General features: G+C 31.5%; 1 protein-coding gene across 1 annotated transcript in view; it reads left to right on the top strand.

Annotated features, from left to right (window-relative positions):
- Nucleotides 1-20,004, top strand: part of LOC124354416 (unconventional myosin-XV-like) — a 204,000-nt gene that overhangs the window by 107,424 nt on the left and 76,572 nt on the right. Inside the window, 9 exon segments of the mRNA XM_046804850.1 lie at nucleotides 2,509-2,597; nucleotides 4,535-4,598; nucleotides 8,515-8,624; nucleotides 9,357-9,626; nucleotides 12,548-12,575; nucleotides 12,578-12,685; nucleotides 12,687-12,728; nucleotides 15,237-15,357; nucleotides 19,416-19,570. Coding sequence (XP_046660806.1) covers nucleotides 2,509-2,597; nucleotides 4,535-4,598; nucleotides 8,515-8,624; nucleotides 9,357-9,626; nucleotides 12,548-12,575; nucleotides 12,578-12,685; nucleotides 12,687-12,728; nucleotides 15,237-15,357; nucleotides 19,416-19,570 — 987 coding nt within the window.

A 20,004-nucleotide genomic window follows, 5' to 3' on the forward strand; every position in this document is an offset into this window, starting at 1 on the left:
TAGGATTTTAAAATTTTGTGATTTGAGGACTAAAATTATCTAACAAACCTTCTTTGTGTCTTAGAATAGTTTTTGCTACGGCACGCTCAAAAATATCGTCTGAACCCGTGTTAAAATATCGGTTTTTTTTCTCTTCTCGTCATCATTGTCGATTGATAATTGTAAGGGATAGCAGTACTGCTGGCATTTTCCATCGTTAACTCCTATGTTACAACTAAAACCGAAACAGGACGTTTTGAGTAATGTTATATGTTCTCTTCTTCATGCGCCACTCAATATAACATAAGGTTAAACGTACACACAAAATCGACAAATTAGTCATCTAGCGACAATATCTTAAAATACACTAAAATTGAATACACTTATTTCAAATTTTAGCGAATTTCACTCCACTTATTACAAACATTACGAGTACTGTATTGTTGAAGCTGTAAGCTCCGGAGTCTGTTAGACGTCCGTCAATCCACTGCTTGTCGAGACCGGACTCCGGACACGTGACCCACAGCCCCGGGGTAAGAAAGGAAGGAGTTTTTGCGCGGTGAGATTATCGGCGGCCGCCCAGCTCTCATCGTTAATCGTCGATCGATATCTTGCCATAGTTTAGGCCTAATCTTGTACAGTGACCACCTGCGCTGAAGCTGCTGTTTACTTAGATACTACGGTTAACCCGACTACCGGTTAAGCAGATAAAGTTATGTATAATTGATAGGTAGTGGGAGGGGGGTTTGCACTCTTCCCCTCTTTACCGGAGACTGGCTATTTTTTTAATTTAAAAAACGATTCAATTTTCATTTTTTGATGCATTTTATTCCTCTAATCCCTAAATTAGCACGAAATTTCATTCTCTCAGCTGGAACGACATTGGATGTCTTCAGCAGTCTATGTTATTTCTAAAAAAATTGTACAATAAACTACGAACTCCCCTGCCAGGACTTTTCTTCCAGTATTTTTATTGGCTGAGCCTTAGGGAAGCATATCACTTGTAAGGCTGGAGAAATTTAATTTCTATGTGTATTTCCACACGATATCTCGACACAACACACAACACATATAAACACACAACACACAAACAACAAACAAACACATATAAACATACAAACTCGACATATAAACTTTAAAATTGTCATGAAGCTCTCTATTCTTATATAGACAACATCGAGTTCGATGATAGTGCAAGTCATTACACAGCATTCGCTGAGCGTTCGTGACGTCTTACATTGGTGTAAGTGTGACCGTAATGGCAACGAGAAAATCGCAGAATAAACAAATTGTAAAGAAACTGACTATAATCATATGACTTGTAACATGTGATATAATAACACTGTAGCCTAGCTATCTGCAAGATATCTTGATAAATATGTTTCATCTGTAGACTTTAAAATTTTCACAAAACTTTTTTTCCACATAGGCAGAGCATGTCCATCCATAGGATTTAGCTGAGTGCAATTGAATCCTATCACTAAATACACAATTACTACATTGGGGATTTAAGTCTCCTCTATATATGATTGTCTGTCAGTCTGTCTGTCCGCAGAACATCTCATGAATGAAATGACTTGAAATTTTTCATGCAACCTCAGAGAAGCCTGTTACGCGTCACATGGTTAGACTAGGCGTACTCCTACCCTATTAATGCAAAACACTGTTTAACAAAAACTTTGAAACTCCAATTTAATGTTTTTTTAGGATGATGTTAAAAATATAGACATGCCAACTCTGACTCAGAATGCGGGAGTTTACCTCGTTTCTCACATATTCCCATAGTTCCTTATGACAAACACTCCTGTATTTGAAGAGCATTAATTATGCCGTGAAGGCGTGCTTAGTATTGTTCAGAGAAAGAGGGCAAATGAACTTTTAAACCTGCATTGTATTCTGGCGTTCTTTTAGGAATGGAATAATTTTCCACTTTTTTAGGTTTGATGTACATATACATACATTATCTATATGGAATTCATCACTGTTAGTTCCCTTCAATATCATGTGTATCTGGTGTAAAATTAATTCTTTGCCAAATACATAATAATAAGTAAAACTCAAATGAAATACTATTGACAGAATAATTTGAACTAAACACTGCTCTCTGAACTTAACTTGTGATCACACTGAAGTATCACTTGTTGACTAAATATCCAAAACATATTCTTTGACAGCAGCACTATACTACCCTGACTCTCTTGACTCTCTCTACCTGGAATTACGGGTTACCAAATCCTTTACCGTCCACTTGTAAATGCCAAGTATCAATTAGCAATATAACAAAATTACTATTATTATTATTATTTGTATGATTTAGACATTATAAACCTTTCTACCCTATGTGTGCTCTTGTATTTTGTTACTACCATACACATTAAGTTATTATACATTATTTAAAATTTTACGTTCATAGCTTTGTATTTCCTGTTGTTAAATTAATTGATAGGAATGTAGAATAACGATTTATATATATCTGTGTATGGACATTAATTGATTTTAATTTAATATTTTCCGTTTCTTATGTTACAGCCTCAGGTGTTTTCACTGACTTCAGCCAGTGGGGTTCGTAGGCGTCAAGATCTCGGCCAGAATGGTGTTGAAGACATGATACTGCTTTCGTAAGTATTTTTTCATTACTTTTTCTTTGTACAATTTTCAGCATTAAATTAACTTTTCATTTTAAAAAAATGTTAAATTTTACATTAGTCAAGATTATCTCTGCTATTGGATTTAACCCTAGAAAAAAAGCAGAGTTTACTATAAGATGTTAGTTGAAATGACTGAGGAAGAAACCAGCAAGCATTGCATTTTGTTTGTTCGTGTTGGGCAGGATAACATTCTGTTGGTATACATTAAAGTTGTAATGGGATAGCATGTTTCACAGAAGATATTTAGGAAGTATTTCGTATTATATCTTTGATTTTCCTTTCTTGGATAAAAATGAACTTAACTTACATATAAAAACGAATAGCTTTTCCAAGACATATGAAAACTTAAAAGAACACAAAAAGACCAATTTACACTTTGATTCATCGATTGATGATTAGGTCAACACCTAGTTTATTATCACATGGTACTTCTATATAATAATGCAAAAATACTTCATTTCCAACAATTTAAAAAAAAATTGTTTGACAAACTGGTGAAAGGTTCAATTTGTAACAGTTTTCATACTAAATATGCACATTTTAAATGGTGTTATCAAAATTCCATAGAATGTGGAAAGAATTAATACATGATTCATTTTCTCAGCCACGTCATATCTCTCATTATTTTATAATGAGCTCAACAATTTTTAATAAGGAAATAAAAGAACATTAAGATGCATCATATTAATAGTCTGATCTTAATTAATTAGAAATGAAACACATTGAAAAATAAGATTTTAAATTTACAAAAGTTCCAAATATTAGTATCATTAAAGCTGTCAAAGATTTAAAATCTCAGAAAGTAAAGATATTTTAACTTGTATAATAATTTGTTTAAATCAATTTATCATACATATTCTATGAACCCCTTAACTATATGCTATGCATTAATAAGTGTATGAGGAAAATTTTCTTTTGTGAATTTATTTTTAAGAATAGGTCTAGAAACCTACCTGACAGTTATCGCCCAATATGATTTTTAACTGTGTTATTAACACATATATGCCCAAAGTTCGAATATTGGGGAAGCAGTGAACTCCAGAACGTTGTCGATGGCTTGTCATCTATGTCGTGGGTTTTATGGATTTTAAACTAATATAAATTGCAATACATGAATATGTGTTTATTCTATTTATATTCTGAAGTATCATTTGTTGATTTAATATCCAAAACATAATCTTTGAGAGCACCACTATTCTACCCTGACTCTCTCAAGGCAGATATAAATATATTTGCCTCTTTAGAAAATAACAATTATCTGAATTTATCACAGTTTGGTTTTATAAGAGGCAAATGTACCATTGATACAGTTGATTCATTAATAAAGGGCACCCTAAATGTTTTTGAGAGTAAGTAAGGCTATTGCTCAAGACTCTCTCTGTAATCTGAATAAACCTTTACTTTTATTAATCATAACTAGTTAACCTATCTAAATTATTTTTGTACCACAGGGATACATGTTAAGTTTTATAAAAACTACTAACTAATCATAGACAAAAAGATTTGATTAATGGAAACTCGTAGTATGAGGTTGTATTATTATAAAACATTTTAGATACCTCAGTAGATATTCTCGGAAAAAAACAATTATATATACACGAGTGTGAAAGTTAACCAAAAAGCCACTAGTAGAGTTAGAATAAAGAGTTACATTATATTTTAGCTTGTTTATTTCTGTGTTTAAAAATGTAAACGCTTTAGGTGATTTTTTGAATTTGCAAGTTCTTTTCAATAGATTAATATTGCAGCTAACTTCCAAACTAAAATAAAAATTTAAAAACTGCAAAACATTTTTTAATTCATTTATATATAGTTTCTGGTTAGACTTATTTAACACACTTTTTAGAACCCCAACGTTTTGTTTAATTCAAAGTATTTTTCTGCAAAACTATCTTTTTAAATTGCAGAGATCTGAACGAAGCCTCGCTGCTGTGGAACCTGAAGATAAGATACGACAGAGAATTAATATACGTAAGTGATCTGTCAGTTACATAATGTCAAAATCCTGTTACCCTCACACACAAAGCTACTTATGTGAGGACTATCTTAATCTTTCCTTATTAGACGTGTTTTTTAGCACTGATGTCTTTATACTTTAACTGTAGTAGTTACAGTGAGTTCCTGGCTTGTGGGTTTTTCAAATACATAGACTATAATAATGATTACTTTCATAAATATTTATTTGTATAGAAAATTTTACTTTTTTGGACATATCTTTTATTGGAAACCTTTAAATGTCAAAAAGAGGACAATTTTTCTGTTATGGCTGGCAAATCCTACAAGTTCTGTACAAGTTGTCATTTGGCGTATTAGTCACTGTTCCTGTGACTTTAGAGAACAATAACCTATCATACTAAGGCCATCTTCAGTTTGGACTTATGTAATTTTAACTTTATAAGTATATTTTCTCTTAAAAATCACCCATAATTATATTCAGATGCAAATTGTAGTTTTGAAATTTCACACACTTATTTTGTGGAAAATGTTTTAAGGAAATATTTCATGTAAATCACGGTACAATATTTACAAACGGTACTGGATGTATTCCGGGAATATGACAGAAAATTAACTAACTCCATATATTTCATTTGAACTTTATTACAGACACAACCACTTCTTAGAAATTTTCTATATTACAAATACTTTTATTTGGTATTTTTCACCACTAAACATGTGAACATATCATTTATCATTCACCATTTATGAAATTGGTTTTACCTAGAAATTTTACAGCTATTGCAGCAAAAAACCATTCTGTGTATAATTAACATTGAAGTGTCCATGTATTAATTGAGAATGTCATATTTGATTTGATGACTTCCCAGAAACGGTTATTTGTTTATGGTTTCAGTTTCCCTATTCTTCTCCCACCTGTCAACAGTATATAACTTTTTTTATTTATAATAAACATTCTAGTGTAGTTTATAATATTGCTGTTGCAGTGCCTTAAAAGCACAAAAGCTGTTTCAATGGATTATTTAATTTTTTTAACATTTACAGATTACTGAAAATGCAAACAGTATCAGCTTCAAAGTTAAAATCTTCATTAGACATAGATAATTTGTAAATAACAAATTTAAATACTATTATGGGATTAGCAAAAAATAATAATAATTTATTTACATTCTAGTTAACATTCCAGAAACTTTTAAAATAGTATACCAAACTTACACCAATAATAAATCCATGGCAAACTTTTAGCTTTCATTGTCGTGTTATGTGCTTCCTTCGTACTCATTTTATACATTTATTTATCTGTAACTGAATTTAAAGATCATTTGATAATAAATGTCCTTACTTTAAATTTAAATGTCTTGAAATTTAGTCTTTATATTATTTTATCTAATCTTTTATCAAAATATCATTCTTGTGTAAAAAATCCATTTTGTCGAACCATACAGATAACAGATGGTTTTGGTACCTACTTAAGTTTGTGTATGAAATAATTGTTACCATATAACAGGGACCTAAAATCAGCTTGCGCACAATTTTTTCAGTGTCCAAATCTCAAAATTTGTTACTGCTTCAGAACAAATAAATAAGAGATGGTTTGTCTACGTAAACTTGACATAGTATTCCTGAGCTCAGCTTCACCTCTTTTATAAAAGCGTGATTGTGCACGAAAAACAACCATTTTGCACCTAGTGATGTGAACTACTATTTCGTACAGACTTTACACAGTTTTCACTTAACTGTGGTGTTATTTTTAATTAAAACATTATAATATTTACTTTCGCTTGTGTAGTCATAAAATATAGATACATTTTTCAAACAGTAATTAATTGTTGTTTTAATATGCAAATACTTATGGAGGATATTGAACTTTTTTGTATAGTATTTATTATGATTTTAGTAATTTAACTCTTGATGTAAATATGTGAGTGTATGTGATTATATGTGAATGTAAATACTAATCTTAAAGATAGTATTATGTAACAGAAAGCTGTTAACCTTCAAATGAGTTCCTATTGCCTAATTGGCATTGAACTTGTATTATGGTATTAATAACACTCTAAAATTGTCATAACACTTTTTCATGACAAAAGAATGAAAGTACCTATTTTCAATAAATAAACCTCACATATCAAATTTAAGATGAGTATTGATTAATTATTGTAAGTTGCAGAACATGTATATTGCAGTGCAGGCTGTACTGTTTTATAATACAATCATAATTAATCCTATTAATATTATACATGGAAAATTTGTGAAGAATATTGTTTGGATATTTGTATATTTGGAAGTTTGAGTATTTGTGTGTTTGGATGTTTGATATTCAGTCACAACAATCTAGTGTAAATATTTACACAAAATTTGGCATGAATATTGCTTAGATATGAAAATAGACCATAGATATATTCTTATTCCAAAATATTACTTATTGTGAATTATTTATTCCTGAATGTTATATTTTCATGAACAAATATGTTGTAATGAACTGCAAATAATTTTGACAGGAGTATTATCTAACTTTTACTATAGATAGCAGCAATGATGAATTCATTCAATTTATTTGGGATAGTCAAAATTAGTTTTATTTGACCATTTTGTGTGTGTGTGTGTGTGTGTGTGTGTGTGTGTGTGTGTGTGTGTGTGTGTGTGTGTGTGTGTGTGTGTGTGTGTGTATGTGCTTGCATGTGTGTATGCGTGTATCCGTATCCGTACATTATCTTGGAAAACTGTTTGACGCATAGTGGAATAATTTAGCACTAATGCTTTTCTTTAGAAGAGTAAAGCACAACCAGGAATTAGGTTATTCACTTTATCCCTTATATTGAAGTAGATTACAAGTACTGGAAGTAGATGGTTTTCGACCGATGCTTTTAAGCCTATGTATATGTATATTCTTGATCAGGGCAAAAAGACAAACTGAACTATATCTTCTTAAATGGGAGAAAACAATGCAAACTCAACGGTGATCACAGAAATATAATTAATTTGAACCAGAAATGCTCCACCACATGCAAAACCTTACATAAGAGTCAGACACAACTTTAATTAACTTCTGATCCTTCTAACCATAAAATTTTCTTCCTGAAAAGTGTCTATTTCCATTTTTAAATCATTTTTGGGCTCCATTATAAGTAGTTTCAGTAAAAGTACTATGGACTTCGACATTATTATTCCTCTACACTGGCCTAAAATATTTCAAGTATTACTTAAATCATTGAAAGTATTGTATCAAATATCACATAATATTGCTGAGAAATTCTATTGATATTATATTTATAAAACTATTTCACTCTCTTACTTTAGGGCCTCAAAATACTACTCATTAAAACTAAAGTCAAATTATTCAAATTTGGATCAGTAGGGAATGTTCCCTAATGACCATTACGTATATTGGAAGTGTTTATGTTGTCTTTTAAAAAAGACATCATAATGATGTCCAAGTTGCTAGCAGGAAATTGCATGTGATTAGCTATGTAACTGCCAGTTTCATTACAAATTTTTAAATTTGGGATGTATTTTTGAAATTAAAATATTTGTTAAACAGAGTTTTTGAGATATTTATAAGAAACTATTATTCCTATTAATTCTGGAAATTTTATCAGAATGTTAATGTTTATGAATGACAATTTGTAAAGAATTTGATTTGTTAGACATTATTAGTGAAGTTACTGCAGTAGAAGGGATAATTCAGATTATTAATTTACTGTATATGCAGTAACATCAATAAATAATGAAATAAGAGTTTGTTCAAGTATAGACCCTTGTGATTTTCTGATTTTGCAAATCAATTTTTGTAAGTATGTGGTGATATTTAAGATACATTTGGTGAATTTATCTTTTAAAATAGGAATTGAACCATTTAGAACTGAACATATAATGCACATTTTTCTAATTTATGAACCTTTAAACCATTACTTACAAATTTGTGTTACAGACGTATGTCGGGAGTATACTGGTGGCTGTGAACCCGTACAAAATGTACGATATGTACGGGCTGGACATCGTGAAGAAGTATGAAGGACAAATTTTAGGAACACTACCTCCGTAAGTGCAATAATGACTAATGATTAGCTTACTCATGAATTACAAACACTACAAGAACATAGAGAAGTTGTATTATAAAAAATACTCATAAGCATTTCCAATCTGCTACACTGTCCTTTATAGTATGCTAATGCTTTCTTGGAATACAATGATTTTCAAAGTTGATCATTTATAAAATGTGTAATGTTTAACATAATGAACTATCTAATATTTTTCCTATGATTGGTGTTGTGAAATATAAGTATCTTAAACAATCAATTATCCCATTGCAAAACCATTTGCAATATGGTTGAAGCAACATATGATTCAAATTAAACTTCCTTAATTTATTTTTGTTTAAAGATTATAGAATATTTAAAAATATCACTTTCAGGAAAATTTGTATTATTGTAATTGTGAGTTCCACTATAGAAAAATCAGATATATATATAGAGAGAATAGTTTCCCGTTATACCAAGTCGATGACTCAGTGGTAACAGGTGGCGACTAGCACAGAGATATAGATATGTATTTCTCTGTGGTACTAGACATATTTTATTCGATAAAAGAACATTCTCCAATAGGTTTTTGTCTAGCTTTGTTTGCTATTTTGATTATCTTAGTTAAAACTGTCATTTATAGTATATTTTGTTACCTATTACATTTTTCTTTATTCATTTCTCTAATGACTGGCAAGGAGTAATCTGATAAGACTGAAATAGAATAATTAGTACAAACATCTGTTTTATATAGCCATTTATTCGCTGTTGGGTCTGCCGCATACGCTGCGCTCCCACGGAGCTCCCAGGTGGTGGTGATCTCAGGAGAGTCTGGCTCGGGGAAGACTGAAAGCACTAAACTCGTGATGCAGTACCTCGCTGCAGTCAACAAGTCACCATCCAACCTCATCACCGAGCAAATCTTGGAGGCATCACCACTTCTAGAGAGTTTTGGGAATGCTAAGACAGTCCGCAACGACAACTCATCACGTTTTGGAAAGTTCTTGGAGGTCCACTTTAAGGAGTAAGTCTTTGTTGTTGGCCCTTGAAGAATTTGGGTGCTTCTATCTCACCTTCTGAATTGAGTGATATACTGGACTAAAGAGGGGATAAGGGGTATAGATAACTCCCAAAATTTAGAAATTATATGTATAACACCAATCCAACTTGTTTGAAACACAGCAGTTAAATATTTTACTTTGAACTAGGAATTTGTTTATATTTAAAATTTATTCCACCCCTCCCCTTGTTGTATGCTCTTCCATGATATATGATTCCTCCTCTCCCAAAGTTTTAGTTACATCACTGGAATGGCAACCAAAGTTACTTAACCTAAACTTTATATAACAAATCAAATGTATCACCTAATTTTTCTAAAATGAAAGAATTTTAGCAGGACAGAATATTTGGATGACTATGGGTTGGATGACTAAATTAGTTTTATTTAACATTTTTCCAATCGCTAAAGACCCTCTCCTAGGTCTTTTACATAGGTAGTTACAAATTTTCATGAAAGCCTTTCATTACAAGAGCAAACAGGTCTGAAGCATACACATGAGAAAGTCCATAAATTACTAAATCATTAAATTATGGAGCTAAATTGGATGTGATCATTATTAATATTTGTTAAAGAAATAATCATGAACTACTTTAAATCTAAATCAACAATGTATTTATATTTAAAATAACATGTTTGATTCAATAATTTGTGAATTAATAATTTTTAAGAAAAAAATATTTATTTCTGTGATAACATAAAACAAACAAAATAAATGAAAGAATGAAAGATTTATTCCAACAATATAACAAGTACTTTCTTCATTTTTAACCCCTTAACGGTTTTCTTTTGTACTCTTCAAAATATGTTATGGTACTGAAGTGTTTTCTGTTTTTTTTTTCCAGACACAGGTTTTTTATAGTGTTTTTATATATATTTTTTCCAACAAATTATATTTAGAGATTTTTTCTAATTTTGTATGTATTGTCCACTAAGTAATTTTTTACTATTATTACCTATTGTGCATAGAATATTTAAAATGGTACAATAAACTACACTAGAAATAAAACAAAATACTCCAGGAGAGGTGACACTTAAATAAGAGGACTTGCACTGTATAATTACATTATTAATTGTTTAGTGTATGTCTATTATGGTAGGTTATAACTAACATAATAGATTTGTATAGCCCATCAATAATATGTATAAAGATTTTTGTAGTAGTATAGAATATATAATTCAAATTTTAAAGTCTAAAAGTTCATCATAGTCTCATGTAGCCGTAAATCCTTAATACAGTAACAGTTTTTCTCTGATAAATACGAGGGTAATTCGGAAAGTAAGGTCCGATTCGCGTTTAACCAGACTAACAGTAAGCGAGCAGCGAAATGCGCATGCGCCCCTGACTCCCGGCATGCATTGCGCGCAGAACGACGCCATTTGCAGTGAAATCGTTGTAGTCTGCTGTTTTTCTGTGGCTTTTTAAAATGTTTTTTTTTAAAACTATTGAACGTCCCGCCGACTGTGAAATACGGTCTGTGATAAACGGTTTTTTGACAGCAAAGAACGTTTCAGCAGCGGATATTCAATCGACAGATAAATGAAGTGTACGGTCCCAAATGCAATGAGTGACAGCAAAGTGCGGAAGTGGGTGAGAGCTTTTAAAGATGGACGGGAAAATGTCCATGACGAACCACGATCTGGTCGGCCGTCAGTGATCACCGAAGATTTGGTGAAAAGCCATTGATGAAAACATTCGTGAAGATCGGCGATTCACTGTTTCTTCATTAGCAATAGAATTTCCAAACGTGAGCACATTGTTTAAAACTTGTTTCTGAAATTATGGATTTTTGCAAATTTTGCTCATGTGGGGTTCCCAGGCTGCTTACTGAGGAACACAAAAAAAAGAAGAATGGGTATTGCTCTTGAATTTTTGATCCAATATCATCAGGAAGGTGATAACCTTTTAGACCACATTGTGACGGGTGACAGACATGGGTTTCCCACATAACCCCAGAAACAAAACGCCAGTCAATGGAGTGGCGTCACTCGACGTCACCGGTTTAAAGTGGTTAACAAGACTGGTTATCGTCGCAGGCGGCCGACTTCTATGACACCGGGATTCAAAAACTTGTAGATCGTTATGACAAGTGTTTGAACAAAAGTGGAAATTATGTAGAAAAATAGTGATTGATGTCAGGAATCAAATAAAACAAATTTTTTGAAAAAATCTGTTGTGGTTTTTTTTAAATAAAAAAACGGACCTTACTTTCCGAATTACCCTCGTAACTAGTTTATTTATTTATTTAAATTATGTTTGTATTTTTTCCTTATTCATTAACTGAGTTGTTATAATCACATTGTGCACTAATTTATTTAAAAGTTAGTTCTATGTGTTAATATTCTTTAATGACATTATTTATTTTTAATAATATATTTTTTTAAGATGATGGATTGCGGAAACAAACATATTTTTCATTTTCAAGAGTGGAAATTTAATGAAATGTTTATAATGTTCCAAATCTGTTTTACTTGAATAATGCATTAGTTTCTGCAAACTCACAGTCAATTTTAAATACATTCTGTGGTAGAGGACTAGATTTACCTCAATGTTTGTTGTTACAGTATAATGTTTATGTGGAACAATGAGTGCATTGTGAACTCTGTTATTAAATATCAGCTTTGGAAAAAAATTGATATCCTTGTATTTGAAATTTGATACTTCTTTACAGAATAATTTGATATTTGTTTCAAGTTTACCAAGAAATTAATTTCAACATTGACAACATGGAAAGAAGTGATGCTTTTGGTTTCTACTTTGTGACCAGTGGTCAACAATTCTTGCTTTTAATTGTGGTCTGTTAAACTGACTGGACTAGGGCTTATATAAGTGCTGTCTGTTAGTGAATGTACATGTGTATTATCTTAAAATAATATGTCTCTTCTAGGGGAGTCATATTGGGTGCAAAGGTCACGGAGAGTACCTGCTGGAGAAGTCACGTATTGTCACACAAGCTCCTGATGAACGGAACTACCACGTCTTTTACGAGCTCTTGGCTGGACTTTCAGAAGAGACTAAATTGAAGTAATGGGCTGCTTGCTGCTGACAAATACTTCTATCTTAATCAGGTCCGTAATATTAAACTCTTTAGCTGAAAATTGTTACTACACTGAATATTCTATTTATTATATACGATTTATTATTATTTACTAATTAAAAGAAAAGTGGTCCTCATCTAAATTTTGTTTTGAACTATTTATCAGTACTCTCTAAATCAAACCTCAATGTAGGAGTAAAAAATTCAAATTATAAAATATTTTGACTAAATAAATTTTATTTATTTACCAATGGTACTCCACCAATTTACAAACAATTAGAAATTAATGTTACAACTATTACTGAAAAACAAAAATTGAGAACAGTTTAAAACATGAGAAGAAACAAACAAAATAAAATTATAGAATAAAATTGTATTGATTTTCGCTCTCCCAAACTATCCCTATGTAAACAATTTTTAACTAAAAATCTAAAAATATCTTTTCTTGTATAAACAATTGAAGTCCAGTAATTGTTTTAGGCTCGTCAGAATTTTCCACACTTGGCTTTGCCTCACATGTAAATATAATCTCGCCCCATCATAGGTCACTTTTGAGATTAGTAAATGAAATGTACTAGTACTATTCTGTATTAATCCATCTTAAATAATTTAAACTATAATTTAAATCATTTTGTTTGTAATTTATTAAAAAAAAATTTCAAACCTTTTAATTTTTAAAAATGCCATTAATTTAAGTTGTTTACCATGAATTATGCAATAGTCTAAACTAAAAATCTAAAATACAAATTAACTGAAACATCACTTTTACTTATATTAGTTCTATCCTTCTTACAAACATAACATACCGGTAATACATTCTACAAATGCAATACAATAATATTCTGTTTTGAACAAATATAATACATAAATTTGATTTGTTTTTGTATTATATACCATATAATTTAAAATAGGAAAAAAACACAAACTTGAAATTTGGTCAATTACATTTATAAATATGTCATAGCTCAGATATCTACAAGCTCTCTGTGTTGGCTATTTCTCTTTGATCTGTTTGTAGTAACATTATTCAATTTGATAACAGTCATAAACTGTAGTAATCAATACTCAGTAATACACAGTTAAATATTGATTATAGTTACCAGAGGTATTATTATGAAATAAAAACACATGTTAGAGTTAAAATATTGATTATTATTTAGTTAAAATTTAGTGCACTCAAACCTAAAACTGTGTTATTATTGTATGGTAAAAAAAAAATGTACATATGATATAAAGGTGGGATTATTTGGTTAAATTTAAAATATTTAATTAAGTATTTAATTAATAAACCTACAAAGTTTTTAATTTTTTCCTTTGTCTGTTCCAACAGAATTAACCAATTACAGGTCTGCTAGTTTAGGGAAAGATCTGCCTGTGCCAGAATCTTGGCATCTCTATGGCATCAGTAACACACCGCTTAACCATTCCAACAGAAGTTCATTGTAATAACTTAGTCCAGTTTAGATGTTTTAACTGTAAAATGGTTTTAGATGACTCATATGCAGTGGAACTTTGATAATTCTCAGTTCAGGAGATGAGTTAAAAATTTTTAATTACGCAGTTACTGTTATTTTGTAGGAATGTCAAGGACTGGGGAAAAAAATCATACAGTCCAAAATTTTGATATAAAACTCTGAACTAATGAAGTTGAACTGTAATATCTATATTATCTATGGTTTTGAAATTAATATAATGCATATAAGAAATGTACTATACTTACACTGAGATAAATAAAATTAGTTGATTTAATTTAATTCAATTTTCATGAAGTAAGTTTTACCCCACCAATTGTAGATTCTTGTCAGTAAGGACGAAAAGAATCTACATGCAATATTAAAACGTATTAAATTAATATTTACATATCATTATTGAGATTTGTTGTAGTTTTCACTTCAACTCACTGAATTATTGGTACATTATTAATATTTTCCACAAATAAGGTGATTTCAGCAGGCACCAATAGCAGTTTTGCAACTTAGTTTAATTATATTTCAGTAGGTTTGCCTTTGAGAGTACAATATTAAGCAATACAATTGTGCTCATCTTGAGTTAAGAAGAAATGGAGGAAATTGGCAGCAGGTAAAGTAGTTTGCGTTTGAGTATTATTTGGTAAACAATGCTGGCCACTCTCCCTCTCCATCTCCAAAACTTTGTCAACAGCTACGATTTATTTTGCCAGCTCGTTTTAGCAATGAAAGTAAAAGTAAAGTTATAGTAACCTACATACATAGATATACAGGTAGTGGTCTAATCTGTATATACAAATTGTTCGGAGTATTTGCTTGAACAGTATTAGCAGAGTATATTAAGAGTAATTACACAATGATATAATGTTGTCAAATAATGACCAGGAAGTTTATACTTTCTTTATACCCAGCAAGCTGTAACTGAAAGGATCAGAAGTACTCTGTTTATAATCTATTCCCATTCCCTTTACTGCCAACAGACAAAACTTTGATTACATTACAGTATGTGGAAGATAGGATTTTCATGTAATGCAAAATGAAGATGTTTTACATTTAATTTCATGTACAGGGAGGGAGTTTGTGACATTGATGGCAAGTATGACACAGAGGACTTCCAGTCACTGCTGAGTGCCATGCAAGTCCTAGGTTTCACCTCTGACGAACAGGACACAATCTTCAGGATATTGGCCTCAGGTTGGTCACAAAGAGGAACTTGATAGTGATATGTGATAGGAGTGGAGCAGTAATAAAACATAATTTTGTAGTAGAGTGAGGAATGTTTCAAGGGGTGTTTGGTTACAAAGTACATTTTGTTTTTGTTTTGTCAGATTCTCTTTATTTAGTATTTCTTTTACTCAAAAACTGACTACAAATCCCAAAAGATTTTTAGGATCTAAATGAACCTAAAAGTGTCAACTTGTATTCATTTTTAAGTACCTCACCTTACGCTAAGGTGTTTGTTAAATTCTTGCAATAACATATTCACTAAACTATCATAGTTAAGAGGTGTATTTCAAATTTAGCAACTTAAAAAAATTTTTCTACTTTGTGTTTAAAAACTTGTCACAGTAAAACTAATTAAATGTAATGCTGTATCATTAGCTCTTTTACCTCAAGCATTAGTTTTATGTGTGACCTAGAACTTCTATGCATGATATTAGCAAACCTATCAAGTTTCATGGAGCAATAGTGAAAAAGAAGGTTTTATTATAAAATTACTCAGTCCTTTATAATAAAAGAAGAGAAATATTCAGATTGTTTTAACATAACACAATTTTGGTCTATTTTATACATTTAAATTTGTATTAAACAGAAATATAAGTTTTTATTTTACGTAGTTAATTTTTTTAGTATATATTTTTGTCAGCTTATTAGGCATATACATTCTAATAGGAATTGCCTTTAAACGCAACCAGCATTTTATCAATACAGCTATTGAGTAGTAGCAGTTGGAGTTCTGAATAGATTTGTAGAACATCTTAGAAATTGCTGCTTCTTGGATTTGTTTTTTCTATTTTTTTCCTGTCTGTGGAATCATCAAATCTTAGTACTGCAAACAAAGATAAAAGCTGTCCTTGCTCATGACGATACAAAATATATTTATCTGCCTGTACCATCTGTAAAAAAGATGTTCAACACTGAATCTTTCCCTGACTTAAAAATAACAGTGTAAATCAGTAATACAATAAAAGTCTTGAGTTCTATTACATCAATGCCATAAACTTATGATGTTTTACTGTATTAAGTTTTTTTACTGTGTTAATTTCCTGTTAGCCTATATTTTACCATTTCAACAAAAACATTTTAAGAAAATAATAGACTCCAAACGGATTCTGCAGTTGGATTTGTTCCTACATTTGTAGCCATGCCTTCAAACCAGGTATATGTGTAATTAAATTTACAGCTTTGGTTTTTCATATCAAATCAAATCAAATCAAAAAGTTCTTTATTCACACAATCATAGAGAATGGTGTTGGCGTCAAAAAGTAAAAGCATATTACTAAAGTTATGTTTTTAAAGACTAGACTATAAAGAAGAGTATGTGCTTAAGACACTGTCCAGTTTAATTTCTCCATTCCACACAAATTCCTTTTCTGAATAAAACGGGTGGTCTTCAAGCCATTTTCGGAGTTGTTTTTTGAAGCCTCTTCCAGTAACTTGCTTAAGGTGATCAGGTAGCTTGTTGAAGTAGACTGCTCCTTTGTAAGTTGGCTTTCTTCTCTGATAGACTGAGGTGGGTTGACGGGAGTGAGAAGTTTGAGGCATTTCTGGTGTTATACTGGTGATAGTCTCCAAGTTTTTGGTTTGTTTGACGATACCACCAGTAGAATCACCTCACCAATATACAGTGCTGGTATTGTGAGTATTTTTTGTTCTTGAAAGACATGTCGACAACTGTCTCTGTATCCTATGCCTGCCAGACTCCTCATTTGCCTTTTTCTGCTGCAGAAATACTCTATCCATGTTTTGATTACTTGTTCCACCCCATGCTGCAATGCCATATCTTATGTGGGCCTCGAAGAGTGAAAAATAAGCAGTTTTTGCTGCAGGTGTTCCAGATATTTTTTTAAATTCTTTTTATGACATAAATGCCTGATGCAAGTTTTTTACATAAAATGTCAATGTGGGCATCCCATTTAAGGTTCATGTCAAGGGTAATACCAAGGTATTTTGTGTTTTTATCCACTTTTACAGTGGGTAGGCCATCAATTTCCCTTCCTCTTGTGCTGTATGTCATTTGTACTGTTTTATTTTCATTTAGAACAAGGTTGTTTGAATTGCAGTACTGTTTAACTAAGTTGAAAGCCATGTGTGTTTCTTCTTTAAGGTGGTCTCTTTATGTGTGTTAGCTAGTGTAAGTACAGTATCATCTGCATACATTACTGTTTGGCAGAACCTGTCCATGCACTTAGGTAAATCGTTTGTAAGCAAGAGGAAAAGAACTTGCCCAAGGACCGATCCTTGTGGCACTCCTCGGTTCATGGGGAGTGTTTCAGACTGAAATTTTATATTTTTATTAGGCATTTCTTTCTTCCATCGGAAAGCAGGTACCCTTTTCTTCACTATTAGTTGTGTTCCATAATAGTAAGTTCCTTCTCCCCTAATCCTAACTTAAGAAAACCTCGTTCTGATGCATAACTTGTTGTTTGATCATCTTCCTCTTCATTGTTTGTGACATGGTCATTTCACACCCCCTTCCTCATGTTCAATAATAATTTTCATTGTTTTCATTATGGTTTGTAGGGTATTCAAAATCGTTGCTTTCTAAATTTAAATCTTGTCTACATTGTTCAATATTATTTGTAACACTATCTTCTGAATCACTGATATCAGTGATATCCTGAATCTGTTTTATGTTCACTCTCATATTCAAAATCAGGATCATAGTCGTTATCTTCTACGCTTTCTTCAAGTCTTCTTGCAATGTTTCTTCCACTAGTAATTCCAAATCTTGATTAAAACGTTGAGATGAAGATTTTAAAACATGTTTGGCCAGTAACCGATTGCTTCTTCTAACGTTAGGAGGAACTGCGCACAATGCACCAAGGTCAAACTCCACTCTTAAACTGACGTGCAGAAACTAGGAAGCTACTGCATGGTACGGCAATCCAGGGTGCATAGCGGAGGAGAAAAAGGGTTTTGAAATTCCCTCACGTTCTCCTAGATTGCTTGTAGTAACTAAGGGCAATTCAGCTAATGGGATAAAGCAATGAATTACGTAATTAAATGAGAATAGAATATATTATTGGAAATGAGATGTGACTTTTTAACCAGTGACAGGCCTTGGCCCAAGCTGCGAATGCCTGGAGTGCCTGCAACTGTGTTCACACAGGCCTCCAATCTCATCAGTCAGGGCTGGTACATAAATGACATGTGTAAACGCAAGGCTTGTACTGACTTCTAGACAATTATTTTTCATCATTCAGTGATACCAAAAATCAGTAACACTATGTTTGGAGATTTGAAATCTGATCTCTTACTTTAGTGAATAACTAACTTAACACATAAATACAATTAAGGTTGAATAGACAAATCATACCAAAACATTTGATTTAGACAGGAAACACAACACATGTATGAGCTCCAAGTTTTTTCAATCATGCACTTAATAAAACTAACACTAATCTTTATAAAGTAAACAAAAAACTACTGGTCATGATAGGTCTTCTTGTAATGACATGTAACTGATGGCCAATAGTAAATGGACATATTCAAAATCCACAGGCTACTGACAGTAGCGTACTTCAAATCTTTTATTTTTACTTTTGTGGGTAGTCTAAACCAAATAACCTAATGTTTATTTAAATAAATTGATTAGTTTTACTATGACACGTTTTTAACACATTATAGATGATTTGGGAACATTTCACTTGAATAATTAAACCCATCTTAGAGCTAAAATTTATTCATTTCATGCTAAAAATAATACATTTTGTTACGTGCAGGTTTACCTGGAATTTAAAAACTGTTGGAAGCAAGAAGAGTATTAAACTTAACAACAACAAAAATTAGAAAATATATTTAGTGGCTAAATATTTTAACCATTACAATGCCATTGTTCAACTTACATTGGTATTTAAGAATCACTAGAACTGCCATAATATAACTTGTGGAATTCAAAAGTTAAAATTTGTATGACTATGCAACTTATCACTCTTGATTACTCAACTATTTTTTGAAATTCATTTTTGAATGTTAATTGTTTATGTTTAGCACACTCTTATACATGTCACATATTTGTTTTATCTCAGTGCTACATCTCGGAAATGTATACTTCCACCGGAAGCAGCTGAAGCATGGACAAGAGGGAGTGGAGATTGGGTCGGATGCAGAGATACGCTGGACTGGACATCTGCTTCAGCTCAGTGTGGATGGCATAAAGCAAGCTCTCACCACCAAAACTACGGTAACTTCTACCATTACTCTGCTTACCATTACTCTGATTTGATTTCTAATTTGTCTGTAAAGTACTGCAAAGTACCCTGTTTTACCTGTTGAACTTTAGGATATGGGTGTACATATATTTCAAATGAAAGTTTTTTGATAGAGAATATTTTTGCATGGGGACTGAAAGGGTTATTAGAAGAAACTCAAGATTTTGACAATGTAATTTTGTACACGAGGTTCTGAGATGCATGCCCTAAGTTATCTTCTGTTAATATAATTTCAGTTTTACACATTTTTATTGCCTGTGTAAATAGTAGGTTACAAAATATTTTACAAATAAATATAAAGCTGTTTTTAAAATTGGAAGTCACATAAGTCATATTTATGAATTATACATTTATGCTGCTTTCTTTCATCTGAAGAGGGTATGGCTTGTAACCTGTAGCACTGTGA

Source organism: Homalodisca vitripennis, chromosome 2 (genome assembly GCF_021130785.1).
Source record: "Homalodisca vitripennis isolate AUS2020 chromosome 2, UT_GWSS_2.1, whole genome shotgun sequence".
In the NCBI taxonomy this organism is placed as follows: Eukaryota; Metazoa; Arthropoda; class Insecta; order Hemiptera; family Cicadellidae; genus Homalodisca; species Homalodisca vitripennis.